Genomic DNA, 14,761 nt, shown 5'->3' with positions numbered 1-14,761 from the left:
CACTGTGAGTTTGAGGGCTAAAAAAAAAAAAAAAAAAGATTTCTGAAAATTAGCCCGGTTGTCTTTGAAATCAGTATGCAAGAGCAAAATACTGAAATATGTAGTCTGTCTGCCAGAGATGCAACTACATAGTACGGCGTAACGGCCAGGCGGGTTAAGGGGACTCTGGGATGATCCGGATCACACTGACCGCATAAACTTCGGCAGCATCAGAGACTTTAGTGGGTTACCTACTCTGAGTTGCAGTCGGCCATCTGTGGGGCATCTGCTGGGGTTGGGAGTGTGTTTTCTGTCTTATCCAGGCAGGACCTTGTAAGCCAGGCAAGGGGGGAGAGGGTACCGTGGGTGTAGAACAGCAGTGCGGCAGCGTTGATCTTCCGGATGATGACTCTTACACCTGACCAAGGGACAGAGGGATGAGTCAGTAAGTAAATGATCATAACCCTCCGCCACTCCCCAAACTGACCTCCCACTTGAGGCCATTTGTAAACAGCCCAAAGGGAGCAGCAGTTCCTTGTGGATTCCGTAAATGTGACTGGAGCTTGGCTGAAGACAGAGTCAGAGAGAGGCCAAGGGCAGGGACCATTCGGGTGGGAGTCGGGGTCAGGAGCCCAGGGCAAGGGCACTGGCTCTGCCCGCTGAGCCCCAGCCTGTGTGGGTTTTCTCTCCCCCTGTACCTCTTGGCATTCTTTGGGAGGGCTCACAGAGGAGGCCCGTGAAATCAGACAGACCCCGGCTTGAGTTCTACCCAGGATGCTTGTCACGTTAGCCTTGTGAACTCTGGAGGGGTCTCTGCTCCATTCCGAACCCCGTCTTCTCTGTAGCAAGTTCCCATCGCCTGCACCGTCCTTCCCGGATTACAGGTCTGAGGATTAAATGAGTTCACTCACGCAAGCACGGAGTGCGCTGTCATTTTTGCTGTTATTCAATGAAACGGTCTCTGAAGCCAGCCTCACCCTCCCCGGTCCCCTTTCCCGGGTACCCCACACTACTGGACTTCGCTGGCAGGCGCTGGGGCCCACGCACGACAACTCCCACATCTTCGGCTTCGCCGCTCCACCACCCTCCCTCCCACCTTCTCTGATGGCAGGAACAGAGATGTCATTGAGAGCCTGCCGCCTGGGATGAGGCAAGATCTGCCCCGGGATCGCTCACTCTTCTCCCAGCAAGAGGAGGAACTGGGTCCACCCCAGACAGAGCCTGCACCGGGAGCTCAGAACCCAGGAGGTCACCCCTGAGGGACCTGCGGAGGAGCCTGGGTCCTGTGACCGCGGCTGGCAGCATCTCTGGTCAGTGCTTGTGCTCGCATGTTTGTGTGCGTGGATGCTTGCGGTGACTGGGGCGTCTCAGGGGCCAGGTGGCACGGGCTTTGCAGTTTGCAAGACCTAGGTTCAAATGTCAGCTGTGCAGGCTGCACGCTGCACGGTGACGGAGGGGGAGCATTACGACCCCAAGTGTCGGAGTCTGCACTAAAAATGAAGGGAGGGTCGGGGATTTAGCTCAGCGCCTGCCTCGAAAGCACAAGGAGCCAAGTTCGATCCCTGGTACCAAAAAGAAAAAAAAAAAGTAATAAAATGAAGGGAAAGGAAACCCTGTCTTAAAGGCGTTTTGCTAACTGGTTAAGAAATATCTGGCACAAGGTCATGGCAGGTGACAGCTGTTTTGTTGTTGGCTTGTTTTTGGTGTGCATATTGGGTTAACCACGGATATATCCCTTTGGGTTATATAATGATCGTGTCACATCTCTCTCACTAAGTGACCTTTGGTCAGTGCCCATCTACGTATGTTTCTGTTTTAAAAAGGAATTACAAAGCCAGGCATAAAGGTGGCACATACCTGTAAGCCCAGCACTCAGGAGGCTGAGGCAGGAGGACCACCATGAATTCAAGGCCATCTTGGACTACACAGTGAATTCAAGGCCAGCCTGAACCACATAGCAAGACCCTGTCTCAAAAAAAAAAGAACAAGAATGTGGGGCTGGGGGTTTGGTACCCACCCCCCAAAAAAAAACTATTACAAGAATATGGGCAAAAGATTTAGCTCAGTGGCACTGCACCTGCCTCACAAGGGCAAGGTCCTCAGTTCAATACCAGTCCCGGCTTCATCTCATTTTTTTAAAGTAAAGAATTCATGCCGGTGTGGTGGTATACACCCATAATCTCCACCTAGGAGGCTGAGTATAAAGTATTAACTAAAAAAACAAAAAGAGCAGGGCCCGGGGATTTAGCTCAGGGGTGCTGCTACCCACCTTGCAAGCACAAGGTCCCAAGTTTGATCCCAGTATAAAAAAATAGCAGGGTTATAGTTCAACATAGAAGACCCGAGTTCAATCCCGAGTCCGCCAAACGAACAAACAAGAACCCCGATGAAAATATAACTAAATATTTGTTAAGCCTGACTGATAGATGCATGGACTGCTATTGAATATTAATATTATAATTTTAACGTTCTTAGCCAATTATGGTGGCACAATCCATAATCCCAGCACTTTGGGAAGCTGAGGCAGAAGGATCCCAACCTGGGAAAATTAGTGAAACTATGTCTCAAAATAAAAATATTAAAAGGGGCCAGGAGGTTGGGGGTTTAGCTGAGTAGTGCCACCACCTGCCTCAAAAATGCAAGGTCTTGAGTTCAATCCCCAGTACAAAAAAAAGGGGGTGGGGGGACAGGCGTGGTGGCACATCCCTGTAATCCCAGCACTCAAGAGGCTGAGGCAGGAGGAGCACTGTGAGTTCAAGGCCAGCCTGAAGTACATAGTGAGACCCTGTCTCAAAAAAACAAAACAAAACAAAAAACACCTTACCCCAGAAAGAATGGCTGCTATCAAGAAATCAACCAATAACAAATGCTGGCGGGGCTGTGGGGAGAAAGGAACCCTTCTCCATTGTTGGTGGGAGTGCAGACTGGTGCAACCACTGTGGAAATCAATATGGAAACACCTCAAAGAGCTGGGCCTAGAGGTTCCATTTGACCCAGTCATCCCTCTGCTGGGTATCTTTCCAAAAGAATTAAAAGAATCATATCACATCGATATATGCGCACCCATGTTTATAGTGGCACAGTTGTAATAGCTAAAACTTGGAAACAGCCCATTTGCCCATCATTTGGAGACTGGATAAAGAAGAGGTGGTTTTTCTATAAAATGGAGTACTACTCAGCCATAAAGAATGAGAAACTAGAAACATTTATAGCTAAATGGATGCACATTGAGGCCATACTCTTAAGTGAAGCAAATAGAACACACTTGAGAAAATACCAAATAGTTTCTCTGGTGTGAAAAACTAAATGTTCAAATGGTATAATTGGGAGTGTGAAATAGGAAGAAAATGGTTTTAGGGGAAGTGGGAAGGGGAGGGGAAAGGAAATAAGGAAAAAGAAAAAATGTGAAAAAAATGGAAACAAAGTCTTTGTAAACAGAGAAGGGAAGGGTGAAGTGGGTGAAGAGAGGGCAGGGGTATGGAGAAAAAATGAGAACCAGGGCACATCATGTAAAGGCACAAGAGCCCAACGATGAATGTAACCGTATTGTTTGCTTTAAATGTACCGATAAACTTAATGAAAAACAAAACAAAGCAAAAAAAAAAAAACCCAAAATAAATACAAATATTAAAAGGGTTGGGGATATAGCCTATCGTATTGTTTGCTTTAAATGTACCGATAAACTTAATGAAAAACAAAACAAAGCAAAAAAAAAAACCCAAAATAAATACAAATATTAAAAGGGTTGGGGATATAGCCTGAATCCACAGTACTAAACATTTTTTCTTACCGTTAAGACAGTGGGGGACGGGGATTTAGCTCAATGTTTCCAATGCCTGCTTCAAAAGTGCAAGGTCCCAAGTTTGACCCCCATACCAAAAAAAAAAGCAAGACAGTGGGGAGCCCAGAAGGCCAGGCAGGTAGACAGGTTTGCAGGTGTGAAGAGGTCAGGTTTTTATTTTATTTAAGAAAAAATGAATTTTTTGATACAAGGAATCGAACTCAGGACCTCGCACTTGAGAGGCAGGCAGCAGAACCACTGAGCTAAATCCCCAGCCCTTTATTTTATTTTATTTAAAAATAAAATAAATATATGCACAAATATTTTGTGACGTATAGACTGCCTCTTCTCCAGAAGATGGAGCAGCTGTGCCGAGGCCTCACGATGTCTCGAGTTACCACAGGCCTGGATAATGCTCTTGACATAGACGCCGCCACCGCCATGGGCTTCCATGTTGTCTGCAGCTGCAGGGAAAGTGTACCCGAGATGGTGGTTCATAGCCAGGAATGGTGCCACGCACCTGGGAGGCTGAGGCAGAAAGATCATTTGAGTGCAGGAGTTGTAACATAGCAAGACTCTGAATTGAAAAAAAAAAATCTGTTTTTCTTTCTTTTTCTCTTAATCCCTGTAGTTAAGAGCAATTACTTATAATTGTCGTGTAACTGCTATATATATAACTCTTGGTGGAGGACCCCAACACTTCCTTGTGGTAGCATGACATTGCATTAACCACACATTCGCTGGTTCACCCCTCCAGTATAATATTGTAGGATTCGGATTTTCTTTCTTTCTTTCTTTCTTTTCTGAGACAGATTCTCACTACGTTGCCCAGGCTCGTCTCGAATTCCTGAGCTCAAGCCATCCTCCTGCCTCAGCCTCCTCCAGCATTATAGGTGCACACAATGGCATGGTTTAGGATTGTGAGTTTTTTGTGGGTTTTTTTGTTTTGTTTTGTTTTGTTTTGAGACAGGGTCACTATGTAGTTGAGACTGATCTGGAACTCACTATGTAGCCCGGGCTGGTCTCGAACTCAGTGATCCTCCTGCCTCAGCCTTCCCAGTGCTGGGATTACAGGTGTGCGCCACCACGCCCGGCTCAGGATTGTGAGTTTTGATTCCTCATAGTGTCAAGGGGGCAAAGGTACTGGTACACTTGGAGTGTTTGAGTCTAAGCCCTCCCTCGTCTTGGTCAACTCATTCCACCATCCTCAGCTTCAGCAGCAAAACGTGAGTGATGGCTGCTTCTCAGCGACTGAGAGGCCTGAATGAGACAGGTGGATGATGCGCCGACCCCCACCGAGGACTCTGTGCTTTTGTTCTTTTCCTTCTTGTGCCCCAACGATGTCCATCCCTCACGGTGTAGGCAGAGGGGCTTTCCCAGTACATTGCACACAGCCCAGGTGAAATTCTATCAGGAAGGCTTGGGGCTCCGCCTAGCTTTGGGGACTTCGCTTTCATCAGCAACATAGCAAACGGAACCTTAGCTCGCTGGGTTTCTAGATCAGATGAGCCATTTTGGAAGGCAGCTGTCCTCACCACTACACCACCGACGCAGACGAGCTGAGCCATCTCGTAGGAACTGGGTGAATACAGTATACACCCCCTGTGAAGCCGCGGTTCGCAGCCTCAGTCCTTGGAGGATTTTTCCTTGGAACCTAACAATAATTGTTTATGAAAACCCCGGCAATTTCACAGAAACCGCAAATACCCTTCGCGGTTGGGGGCGGGGCTGGAGGTTCGCAAGTAACCGATTCGAGAGCGTTAAATTCTCCTCGCTGCTGATTAGCTGCTGCCCTGTAACCATCTCTGGTGCACCCCGCACTCCTCCGCCGCACTAGCCATCTTCAGTTTTCTCGGTTTTGTCCTTCTTAAAGCCCTAGGATCCTTAAGATGCAACCCAAACACTCTGCACCTTCTCAGGGTTTATTAATAGAGTATCTTATTAGATTAAATTACCTGACTGCAGGATATTTAGGGTTTAAACTATGAAAATATTTAGGGTTTGGCCGGGCGTGGTGGTGCAAGCCTGTAATCCCAGCACTCAGGAGGCTGAGGCAGGAGGATCGCTGTGAGCTCGAGACCAGCCTGGGCTGCATAGTGAGTTCCAGGTCAGTCTCAACTACGTAGTGAGACCCTGTCTCAAAACAAACAAACAAAAAAATTTAGGGTTTAAACTAGAGGGCAGAGGTAAAGGGAAAAAAATAAGAATCAAGACTTGTCATGTAGAGGTACAAGATCCTACTGTATCCCTAAAATGTACCAATAAACTCAATTAAAGCTGAAAAAAAAAACTATGAAAATAGGCACTTTTCTGAGCATATCTGAAATTCAAGATTTTTCACAATTCGCAGCTGCTCTAGGAACATAACCGCTGTGAATTTCAGGGGTCCATTGTACTGTTGAATGGAGCTAAAAATGAAGTTCCTTGGAAATCTTGGGTATCATTTGTAATCTCCCCCCACCCCAGTATTTAGTCATGGACCTCACATTTACTTGCTGTCAAGAACAAACTGCATGTGTGACTATTCCAGTCATCCAAAGACCAAAAGAGGTGTCGTACAGGAATAATAAGGTTTACTCTGGTTTTAAGCAAAATTTCTTCTTTCTTCTCACCAGGGTCAAGATGACCACACCTACCGTTTTGGGGGACACCACCTTTCCGTTGAACATGACCACGCGGGGGGAAGACTTCCTCTATAAGAGTAAGGTCAACATGGCTTGAAGGCAGGGGAAGGTGGGCGGGAGAAGTGTCAGGGTCCACTTGGGTCCTGGAGACAGAGTGCAGGCTCTCCGTGCTGACCCAGGTCCAGCACTTGCCCACTGCGTGGCCCTGAACACAAGATTTCTGTGCACTGGGCCTCAGTTTCCTCATCTATGAGATGAGGATATTCATGAAGCTGCCACGTAAAATAGCTGTCTGAATCGAACTTGAAGAGATCACTAATTCATGTAAAGACCTTAGAACAGCCCTATGGCCTCGGTGTGTACTCAGTACCTAACGGCACCATTCTTAGAGACCCTGCTACGGCTGTTACTCTTACTTTTACTGTGGAGTCTTGGGGTCTAGAGGTCAATGGGAATTTGAACCTCCTTTAAGATGTCTCTAAATAGGTCCCTATGCAATATCACTCCTTTCATACTATTTTTGCAGGGCAGAACACCTTCCCATCACCTTATAAATTAGAAATGATCTCTTGGGGAGATATTTGCCAGGAACAAAGACATTTCGAATGAAAAACTTGAAGACAGCTATGCAGAAAACAAACTGACTATATAGGGAGGGAGATGGTTGGGTGCCTTTCTCCCCTCTCCCCCAGCCCCAGACTCTTTACCTTTGGGTGGCCAGATTAAGGGCAGGAGACCAGTCACCTTCCGTGGAGACCCAGCAGGGTGGCTCTCAGGACAGGGCACACCGGGCTATCCTGCCCCCACCAAGATCCAGGCAGCTCTGAGGGGCGGTCCGGGATGGGACAGCAACTGTCAACCAGGTGGGAGTAACTGTTTTTACTTTACCAAAAGTAATGGCTTTTCACTGGGCTATTGCACCCTCCTGAGTAGGGCTACCAAACTTCGCAAATAACTGGCATTTTAGAAAGGCTTATATACATTCACAAAAGTGCCCAAATCATAAGGCGGGTAAGTTGTCACCAGGTGCACACAGACTGATGTCACCAGCCCTGTGCCAGGGAGCAGAACTCATTATGGAACCCAGGCTGACTTGAAATTCACCATGTCCCTCCTGCCTCAGCCTCCACAATGCTGGGATTATAGATGTGCGTCACTATATCTGGCTTATTTGCTTAACTCTTACATGCAGTACTATAATGATAGCACAACATAAAACTACAGTACTGCACTATGCAGTATAATCAGCAAAAACTACAGTACTATATAAACAAGGTATACTGTATTCCCCCACAAGATGTACAGAACTGTACTAAAAAAAAAAGTGGGTCATACATCCAAACAGCATCCCTTGGTTGTTAAATTGGTACATCATTAAGTGAGGACTATTTGTACTTGCTCTTTCTTTCTTTCTGTTTTCTTTTTGTACTGAGGATCAAACTCAGGACCTTGTGCTTTGAAGGAAGGCAGGGCGCCGCTGAGCTAAATCCCCAGCCCCATCTGTATCTGCTTAGCATGCACAAGACCTTGGGTTCAATCCCCAGGACTGCAAAAAGAAAAAGAAAACAGAAAGTCATGAAGGAAAAGGCAATTACATGGAAACATGGTTATGAGCTCAGTATAAAATAGTGTGTGGAAGATGGTTATATTTTTACCAAGTACCTATTTTCCACATTTAGGAATATTTTCTCAGGACGGACTTTTCAGACATAGGATTAATAAGTTATTTTACAAATATTAATAGACATTTAATATGCAAACATAACTTGTATTAGCAAAACTAAGGAGCGGCTGGGGATGCAGCTCAGGGACACCGGGCCTGCCTTGAAAACACAAGGTCCTGAGTTTGATCCCTGGTACAGGAAAACAAAAACAAAAAAAACAAAAAACAAGGAGGCTGCCCAAGATGGTGCGCACCTGTAATTCCAGCACTCTGGAGGCTGAGGCAGTAAAAGTATTGCCAGTTCGAGGCCAGCCTGGACCGTATAGTAAGGCCCTGTCTCAAAACAGACAAAAGCAGGGCAGCGATTCGCTTGTCCATTTGAAGCTTTGCTGGGGCCGATGGGAATGGAGCTCCTCCTAGGACAGAGTTTGGCAGATGCCAGGCGAGCCCATCTGGTGGGTGAGGGGTGCGTGGCCACTGCTGAGGGGCCACGGACCCGGTCATCAGCAAGGCTCCTCCTTCCCCTGACTGGTGGGGTCCCCAGGCGCCGTCCTGGGCCCCATTCAGCCTACACATGCGCCCTCCTGGGCTGTCCCCTCTAGGTGCCGGAGCCGTTGTCGCTGCGGTCGTGGTGGTCGTCCTCGTCATCTTCACCGCGGTTGTGATCCTGCTGAAGATGTACAACAGGTACGGGCGCCCCGGGCTCTGGAGCTGCCTGGTCCTCTCATTTGGAGACAGGCCCAGGAAGTGGAAGTCCCAGGCCACGGGTTGCGCAGCCCTCATTAGCAGAGCTGGGATTTAAACCCAGTCTATCTGGTTTCAAAGAAAATGCTCCCACTGTTACATGTAGTAATAATAATAATAACAGTAACATTAAACACGATTTTTCAAATCTTTAGGATTTTATTTGGGTCTTTCCCAAACCAGGAAGGCATCAAACCCAAATGTCTGCCTTCGTTGCACTACGTCATTGCTAGAGCTCTGAACCCCTTTGCGAGGCTGTAGTCTGGGAGAAGACCCCACGCACCTCACACTGCTTGCACTGGTACCTGGGCTCAGAACTGAGATGCCAGGGTTCTGCCTTGGGTCTTTCAAAACCTGATAAATTATTTATTCTGTCTCAATTTTGTCACTCTTACAATGGAAGGGCCATGGTGGCTCACACCTATAATCCCAGCCCTCAGGAGGCTGAGTCAGGAGAACGCTGCCCCCCCCAAGATTGAGGCCAGCCTGGACTACATAGTGAGTTCAAGGCCAGCCTGGACTGTATAATGAGACCCTGTCTCAAAGAAGAAGAAAATAAAACAGTGGAAGGCCTGGAAATGTGATGACTGCATTATGAATATATTGGAGACGCCCTTGTTCTTAAGAGTATATAGGAATAAAGTAGCTTCTAGTTTACAGATGGTTCGGGATTTTTTTAAAAAACTTTGCCTGCATGAGTATAGTAGACGACACTTATAATCTCAGCTACTCAGGAGGTTGAAGCAGGAGGATCACAAGTTCAAGGACATTCTGGGCAATTTAGCAAGATTTTGTCTCAAAAAAAATTGTTTTAAAAACTGGGGATATAGCTCAGCACTCCCTGGGTCCAATCTCCAGTAAAAAAAAAAAAACAACAAAACTGTGTGTTTATGCATGCGTGCATGACAAGGGAGAGGGAGAGAGCAGGAGAACTTAACAATTGGTTGAATTGTTCAGTGAAGGATTTGGGGTATTAATTGAACTATTTGTGCAACTTCTTTGAGAATTTGAAGTTTTTAAGAAAAAGACCTGCCTGGGGTGGGGCGTGGCGGCCCACACCTGTAGTCCCAGCACTCGGGAGGCTGAAGCAGGAGGATCGCCGTGGTCAAGCACAGTAGAATTTGAAGTTTTTAAGAAAAAGACCTGCCTGGGGTGGGGCGTGGCGGCCCACACCTGTAGTCCCAGCACTCGGGAGGCTGAAGCAGGAGGATCGCTGTGAGTTCAAGACCAGCCTGGGCTGCATAGTGAGTTCCAGATCAGTCTCAACTACATAGTGAGACCCTGTCTCAAAAAACAGAAAACAAAAAACCCTGCCTGGGAAGCACAAGGACCCGAGTTTGATCCCTGGTACCAAAAAAAAAAAAAAGTGCCAAAGGGGGAGAAGAATTATGATATGGTAATAAGGTGAAATATGCAGTCATTAGAATTCATAATTGTTAGTTATGGTGTATGAAAAATGAAGACAGGATACATGGGTTTTTTTGGTTTTTTTGAGACAGTTTCACTATATAGTTGAGACTGACCTGGAACTCATTGTGTAGCCCAGGCTGATCTCGAACTCACAGCGATCCTCCGGCCTCAGCCTCCCAGGTGCTGGGACTACAGGCATGCACCACCACGCCCAGCTGACAGGACACATGTTTTAAGTACATGGCTCCTCAACTCTGTAAAAAGCTCTTAAATATTTCTAGCAATAAATCTAAAAAGCATAATTATCCTGCAAACTTTAACTCGCACTAAAACTTTTAACAGAAAATACGTACTGTGATATTTTCATTTTGTCTTTAATATAGCCATTTATCGGAAAGTGTACTTATTCATTGATAGGAACAAATAAAATTAAATGTATTTTTTAAATTAAATATCTAAGCTAAGCTAAACCAAAAATCTAGTTGATGTCTGAGTTCTCTTCCGGTGGTAAAATTCCATGGCTGGCAGTTAAGCAGTGAGTTCACGGTGATCTGCATTCATCTCTTTGACACGGAGCCCTTTCCCCACGGCAGGGGAGGGAGGAAACTCAACCCTGTGTGTCTGTGTCATTACAGGAAGATGAGGACAAGGCGTGAGCTGGAGCCCAAGGGCCCCAAGCCAGTTGCTCCTTCTGCCATGGACCCAAACAGCAACAGCTGCCAGCGGCCCACAACGGTGGCCTTCAGCCCTGTTGACCTCCACGCAGAGACTCGGTGACTCCTGTCGCCGCCACCCTCCCTGCCACTGTCCGAAGAGCTTTCTCCAGAGCGGAGACCCGGAAGCACATCCTCTGGTGGCCTCGCTATGCGTTCCTTCCGGTCAGGCCATCAGCCATCTTTCATAAAGTCCCCAAGGCTTCAGGCAGTCCTTAACTTGTCCCGCCCTGCCCCACCCTGACTGTGTCCGCGTCCCTGCTGCCACCCTCTTGAGAAGCTGCGGAACATGATTGCATTACCCCGATGAGGCAGAGTTCTGCTGCAAATCCGCTGACATGGGTCGGGCTGTCTCCTCACAAATGTAGCTAGACAGAGACAAGCGTGCAGGCAGGCGGCGGACAGACATGGAGTCCTGACTCTGGGACTCAGGGAACGTGTCTGCCACTGGGCGCATCTCAGATTAAATGCCAAATCTACAGCTTTGCAGAGCGAAACACTCACCCCCGTGATCGGGTGCAAGGAAACTTAGACTAACCAGAAAGCCAACCTGCCAGTTTATAACTGCTTCCAGTACTAGGTGATTGTTAGACGACCGGAGGTTAGTCCACGCCTTTCTCCCCCCTTTAAGAAAAGTTACAAGAAAAATGGAGAGGTTTCTGCTTCATTAGTGAAGGGTCAGTAGAAGGCACAGGGTGACCTTGAGAATGGTGGCCCCTAGGACAAAAGCTCGCTGCATTGTTGTGAGCCTCGACTGACCCTGGTAGCTGGTCAGGGCGCCTCCTGTCCTTCCTTCTGGGAGGTCGGACCCTGCCTCAGTCTCATTTCTTGGCTCCCCAAGAAGCTCCGACAGTCTTGCTAACCCTTCCCCTCCCAGAACCAGTATTCAGAGACTGGTTACACGGTAGCTCTCTTGTCTGTCTCTGACCCTCCTGGTCACCTTGCAGAGACTTTAGACAACACGTTCCCAGACCACATCTATCAAGAGCTGAGCTCTGACTCCCAGGCTGGAGACAAGCCTACTGGTAAGGGGAACATTCTGGAGTTAAGGAGTCTTGCCTTCGAGCCCTACTTTCTGGTGTGTGGCCCTGGGCGAGTGACTCAGTCTTTCCACCTGCGGTTTCTAACCATGAAGTGGAAAATGGCAGCATTTGCCTCCCTGAGTTATTCTGAGTCAAGGACTGCGTAAGACTTTGCGTATGATGCCTGGTGCCAGAAGATGCTTAGAAAATGGCAGCGCGCATTGTGCAAAGGCCCTGGGTTCAGTGCCCAGGATAAACAAACAAAGCACAACTCCCTTGAATAGCTCTGGAGAAGCCGGGTGTGGTGGCCCACACCTGTAATCCCAGCACTCGGGAGGCTGAGGCAGGAGGATCGTTGAGTTTGAGACCTACATAGAGAGTTCCAAGTCAGTCTCAACTACATAGTGAGACCCTGTCTCAAAATAACAAAAACAACAACAAAATAGCTCCGGAGAAATATTAGTAAATTCTCCCTTCCTCCTCCTCCATCTTCTCTTCTTTCTGTGCTTAAATTTCACCAAGTACCAGGCACTCCGAAAGGTGCTTTCACATCAGTTAGCTCACAGGATTTGACCTCCCCAATAACCGTGGGAGGGATTATTTCCCATTCACAGAGGAGAATTTTCAAACCAGGAAGCATAAATCCTTGCCCAGAGTCATACACACAGCTGCTAAGTGGCAAAGACGAGACACAACCAGTTTTCACTGAACCCAGAGTCCAACTTTCTGTCACATCACTCTTCCCTGCCATCCTGGGCTTTTAAAAAAAAAAAGCACCGGTTCCTTTGTAAACTGAACAAAAAGAACAGCCTTGTCCAGGAGTTTGTGTGGTGGGCGGAGATCTGGCTTCCGAACTGACAGTGGGGGTGCAGCTGCTTTGGCGCCATCCTTTGGGCTTCCCTGATCAGAGCCACGGAAGCCGTTGCTCAGCCCACCCAGGAGGGGCTCCTGCTTCACCTACTGCCTGGGGCCCCAGGGGAAAGGGCTTGGGGACCGGGGCGCATCTGTTTCTTTGAGGGCTCAAACCCCCAACATAGACATCCCCAGACACATTTTCTGCTCTTTTCTTTTTTTTTTTTTTTTTTCTAAAATTGTCTAGAATGTTCTAGGCTTCTCTGCCCACAGTAAAAGGATTTTTGTGTCTTTTTATTAAAGAAGGCAACTCAATGAACGGCCTGCAGGGGCTCTCAGGGGGCAGCTGAGGCGCTGCTACAGGCGCGCAGACCTGTGTCTGCCCCGCAGGAGCCGGCGGGCCTCCGGGCGGGTGTAACGCGCTAAGCCTTTTGTTTCTGACCAGGTGCTTTTCTTAACTGAGCAGATGCGCCCTCATCTGGCCGCCGAATCCGTGAAACATAGTAAACACTTAGAGAAAAACGTTTAAAAATAAAAGCGGTTTAAATCAGATATGTGTTGCATTGATTTCAACTAAATTTAGAGCTAACAGACAACTTTTCTAAACACTTCCTTTTCCTGACAATGTAAGCAGGCCCTGTGCAGTACCCTGTGTCTTCGTGAGCACTGTGATTTCTTTCTTTTTTTTTTTTTTTTTTTTTTTTTTTTGTTGTTACCGGGGATCAAATTCAGGACCTTGTGCTTGCCAGGCAGGCTAAATCCCCAGCCCCACGCTGTGTGATTTCTAAAGGCTCAGGGCCAAGGTGTGCTGCTGCCCACAGAGCTCGCTGTGTATTAGAAACCGTGTTCACCGGGCCGGGGATTTAACTGGGTGCTTCCACGGCCTGCCGCGCAGCCTCAAGGACCTGAGTTCGATCCCCAGTACCAAAAAAAAAACAAAAAACGAGATGTTGAGATGTCGAGGTATGAGGACATCTGGGACCATAAGCGCATGAACTTCAAATTACCAATAATTATGTTTATCACGAACTACAAGGAAGTTCCTACTCTACCAGGCATGGCAGGCCCTTTATACCCCGGAGCTCCCGTGACCCTTTAGAACCCCACCAGTAGGGACCATCACTGTCTCTGTTTTGTGGATGAGGAAACAGGTTCAGGGAGGTAACCTGGTGACGCAAGGAACAGTTTTCATTCTTTTGGTGACCACTTCCGTGTTTAGGGAATCCTTTGCTTGAGGAATCAAGGCCACCTAGGGGCTGGGGATTTAGCTCAGTGGTTCTGCATCCTGCCTCACAAATGCAAGATCCCGAGTTTGATCTCCTTTACCAAGAAAAAGAAAAAAGGCAGGTAAGAATCAAGACCACCTTATGCTATGAAAGCTAAAACAAAACAAAACTAGAAGAATGGATAGGATTTTAAAAGTTTTTTGGGGTGTGGTTTTTTTTTTTTTTTTTTGGTTTTTTGAGACAGGGTCTCACTATGTAGTTGAGTCTGACCTGGAACTCACTATGTAGCCCAGGCTGGTCTCAACTCCCAGGGATCCTCCTGCCTCAGCCTCCCGAGTGCTGGGATTACAGGTATGTGCCACCATGCCCGGCAAGTTGTTTTTTTTTTTTAATATCAAAGTACAACACAGATACGCAGAGCTTAAGATATTCATACTTTAACATTTTTTCACGAAGTGATCACACCCATATAACCAACATGAAGATAAAAGAAATAAAACATTACTCCACCCCAGAGGCCTCCCTCCCTCTTCCTCCTTTTACTCTGCTCTCCTCCCACAAAGGTTAACCACCATCCTGACTTCAAACACCCTGAATCCTATTCTACTGATCTATATTTCTACTCCTATGCCACTTATTACACTTGTTGATTAATAGCACATTTTAAAATCAGAAAGTGTAACTCCTTCTACTTCGTTCTGTCCTGTAGCCTTGTTTCTCTTTCTAAAAATACTTTAGGCTATTTGG

At 47.2% G+C, this 14,761-nt stretch overlaps 1 protein-coding gene across 1 annotated transcript; it reads left to right on the top strand.

Moving 5' to 3' along the window:
- The first annotated feature begins 737 nt into the window (after window positions 1-737).
- Ncmap (non-compact myelin associated protein) lies at window positions 738-12,294 on the top strand. Its single transcript, XM_033767626.1, has 4 exons — window positions 738-1,289; window positions 6,376-6,461; window positions 8,650-8,734; window positions 10,837-12,294. The coding sequence occupies exons 2-4, from the start codon at window positions 6,383-6,385 to the stop codon at window positions 10,976-10,978; spliced, it is 306 nt and encodes a 101-aa protein (XP_033623517.1). The 5' UTR covers window positions 738-1,289; window positions 6,376-6,382; the 3' UTR covers window positions 10,979-12,294.
- Window positions 12,295-14,761: the final 2,467 nt, after the last annotated feature.

The sequence above is a fragment of the Fukomys damarensis genome, unplaced genomic scaffold (genome assembly GCF_012274545.1).
Source record: "Fukomys damarensis isolate Sample0158 unplaced genomic scaffold, DMR_v1.0_HiC HiC_scaffold_23, whole genome shotgun sequence".
Lineage (NCBI taxonomy): Eukaryota > Metazoa > Chordata > Mammalia > Rodentia > Bathyergidae > Fukomys > Fukomys damarensis.
This window is presented reverse-complemented; position numbering and strand designations above follow the sequence as displayed.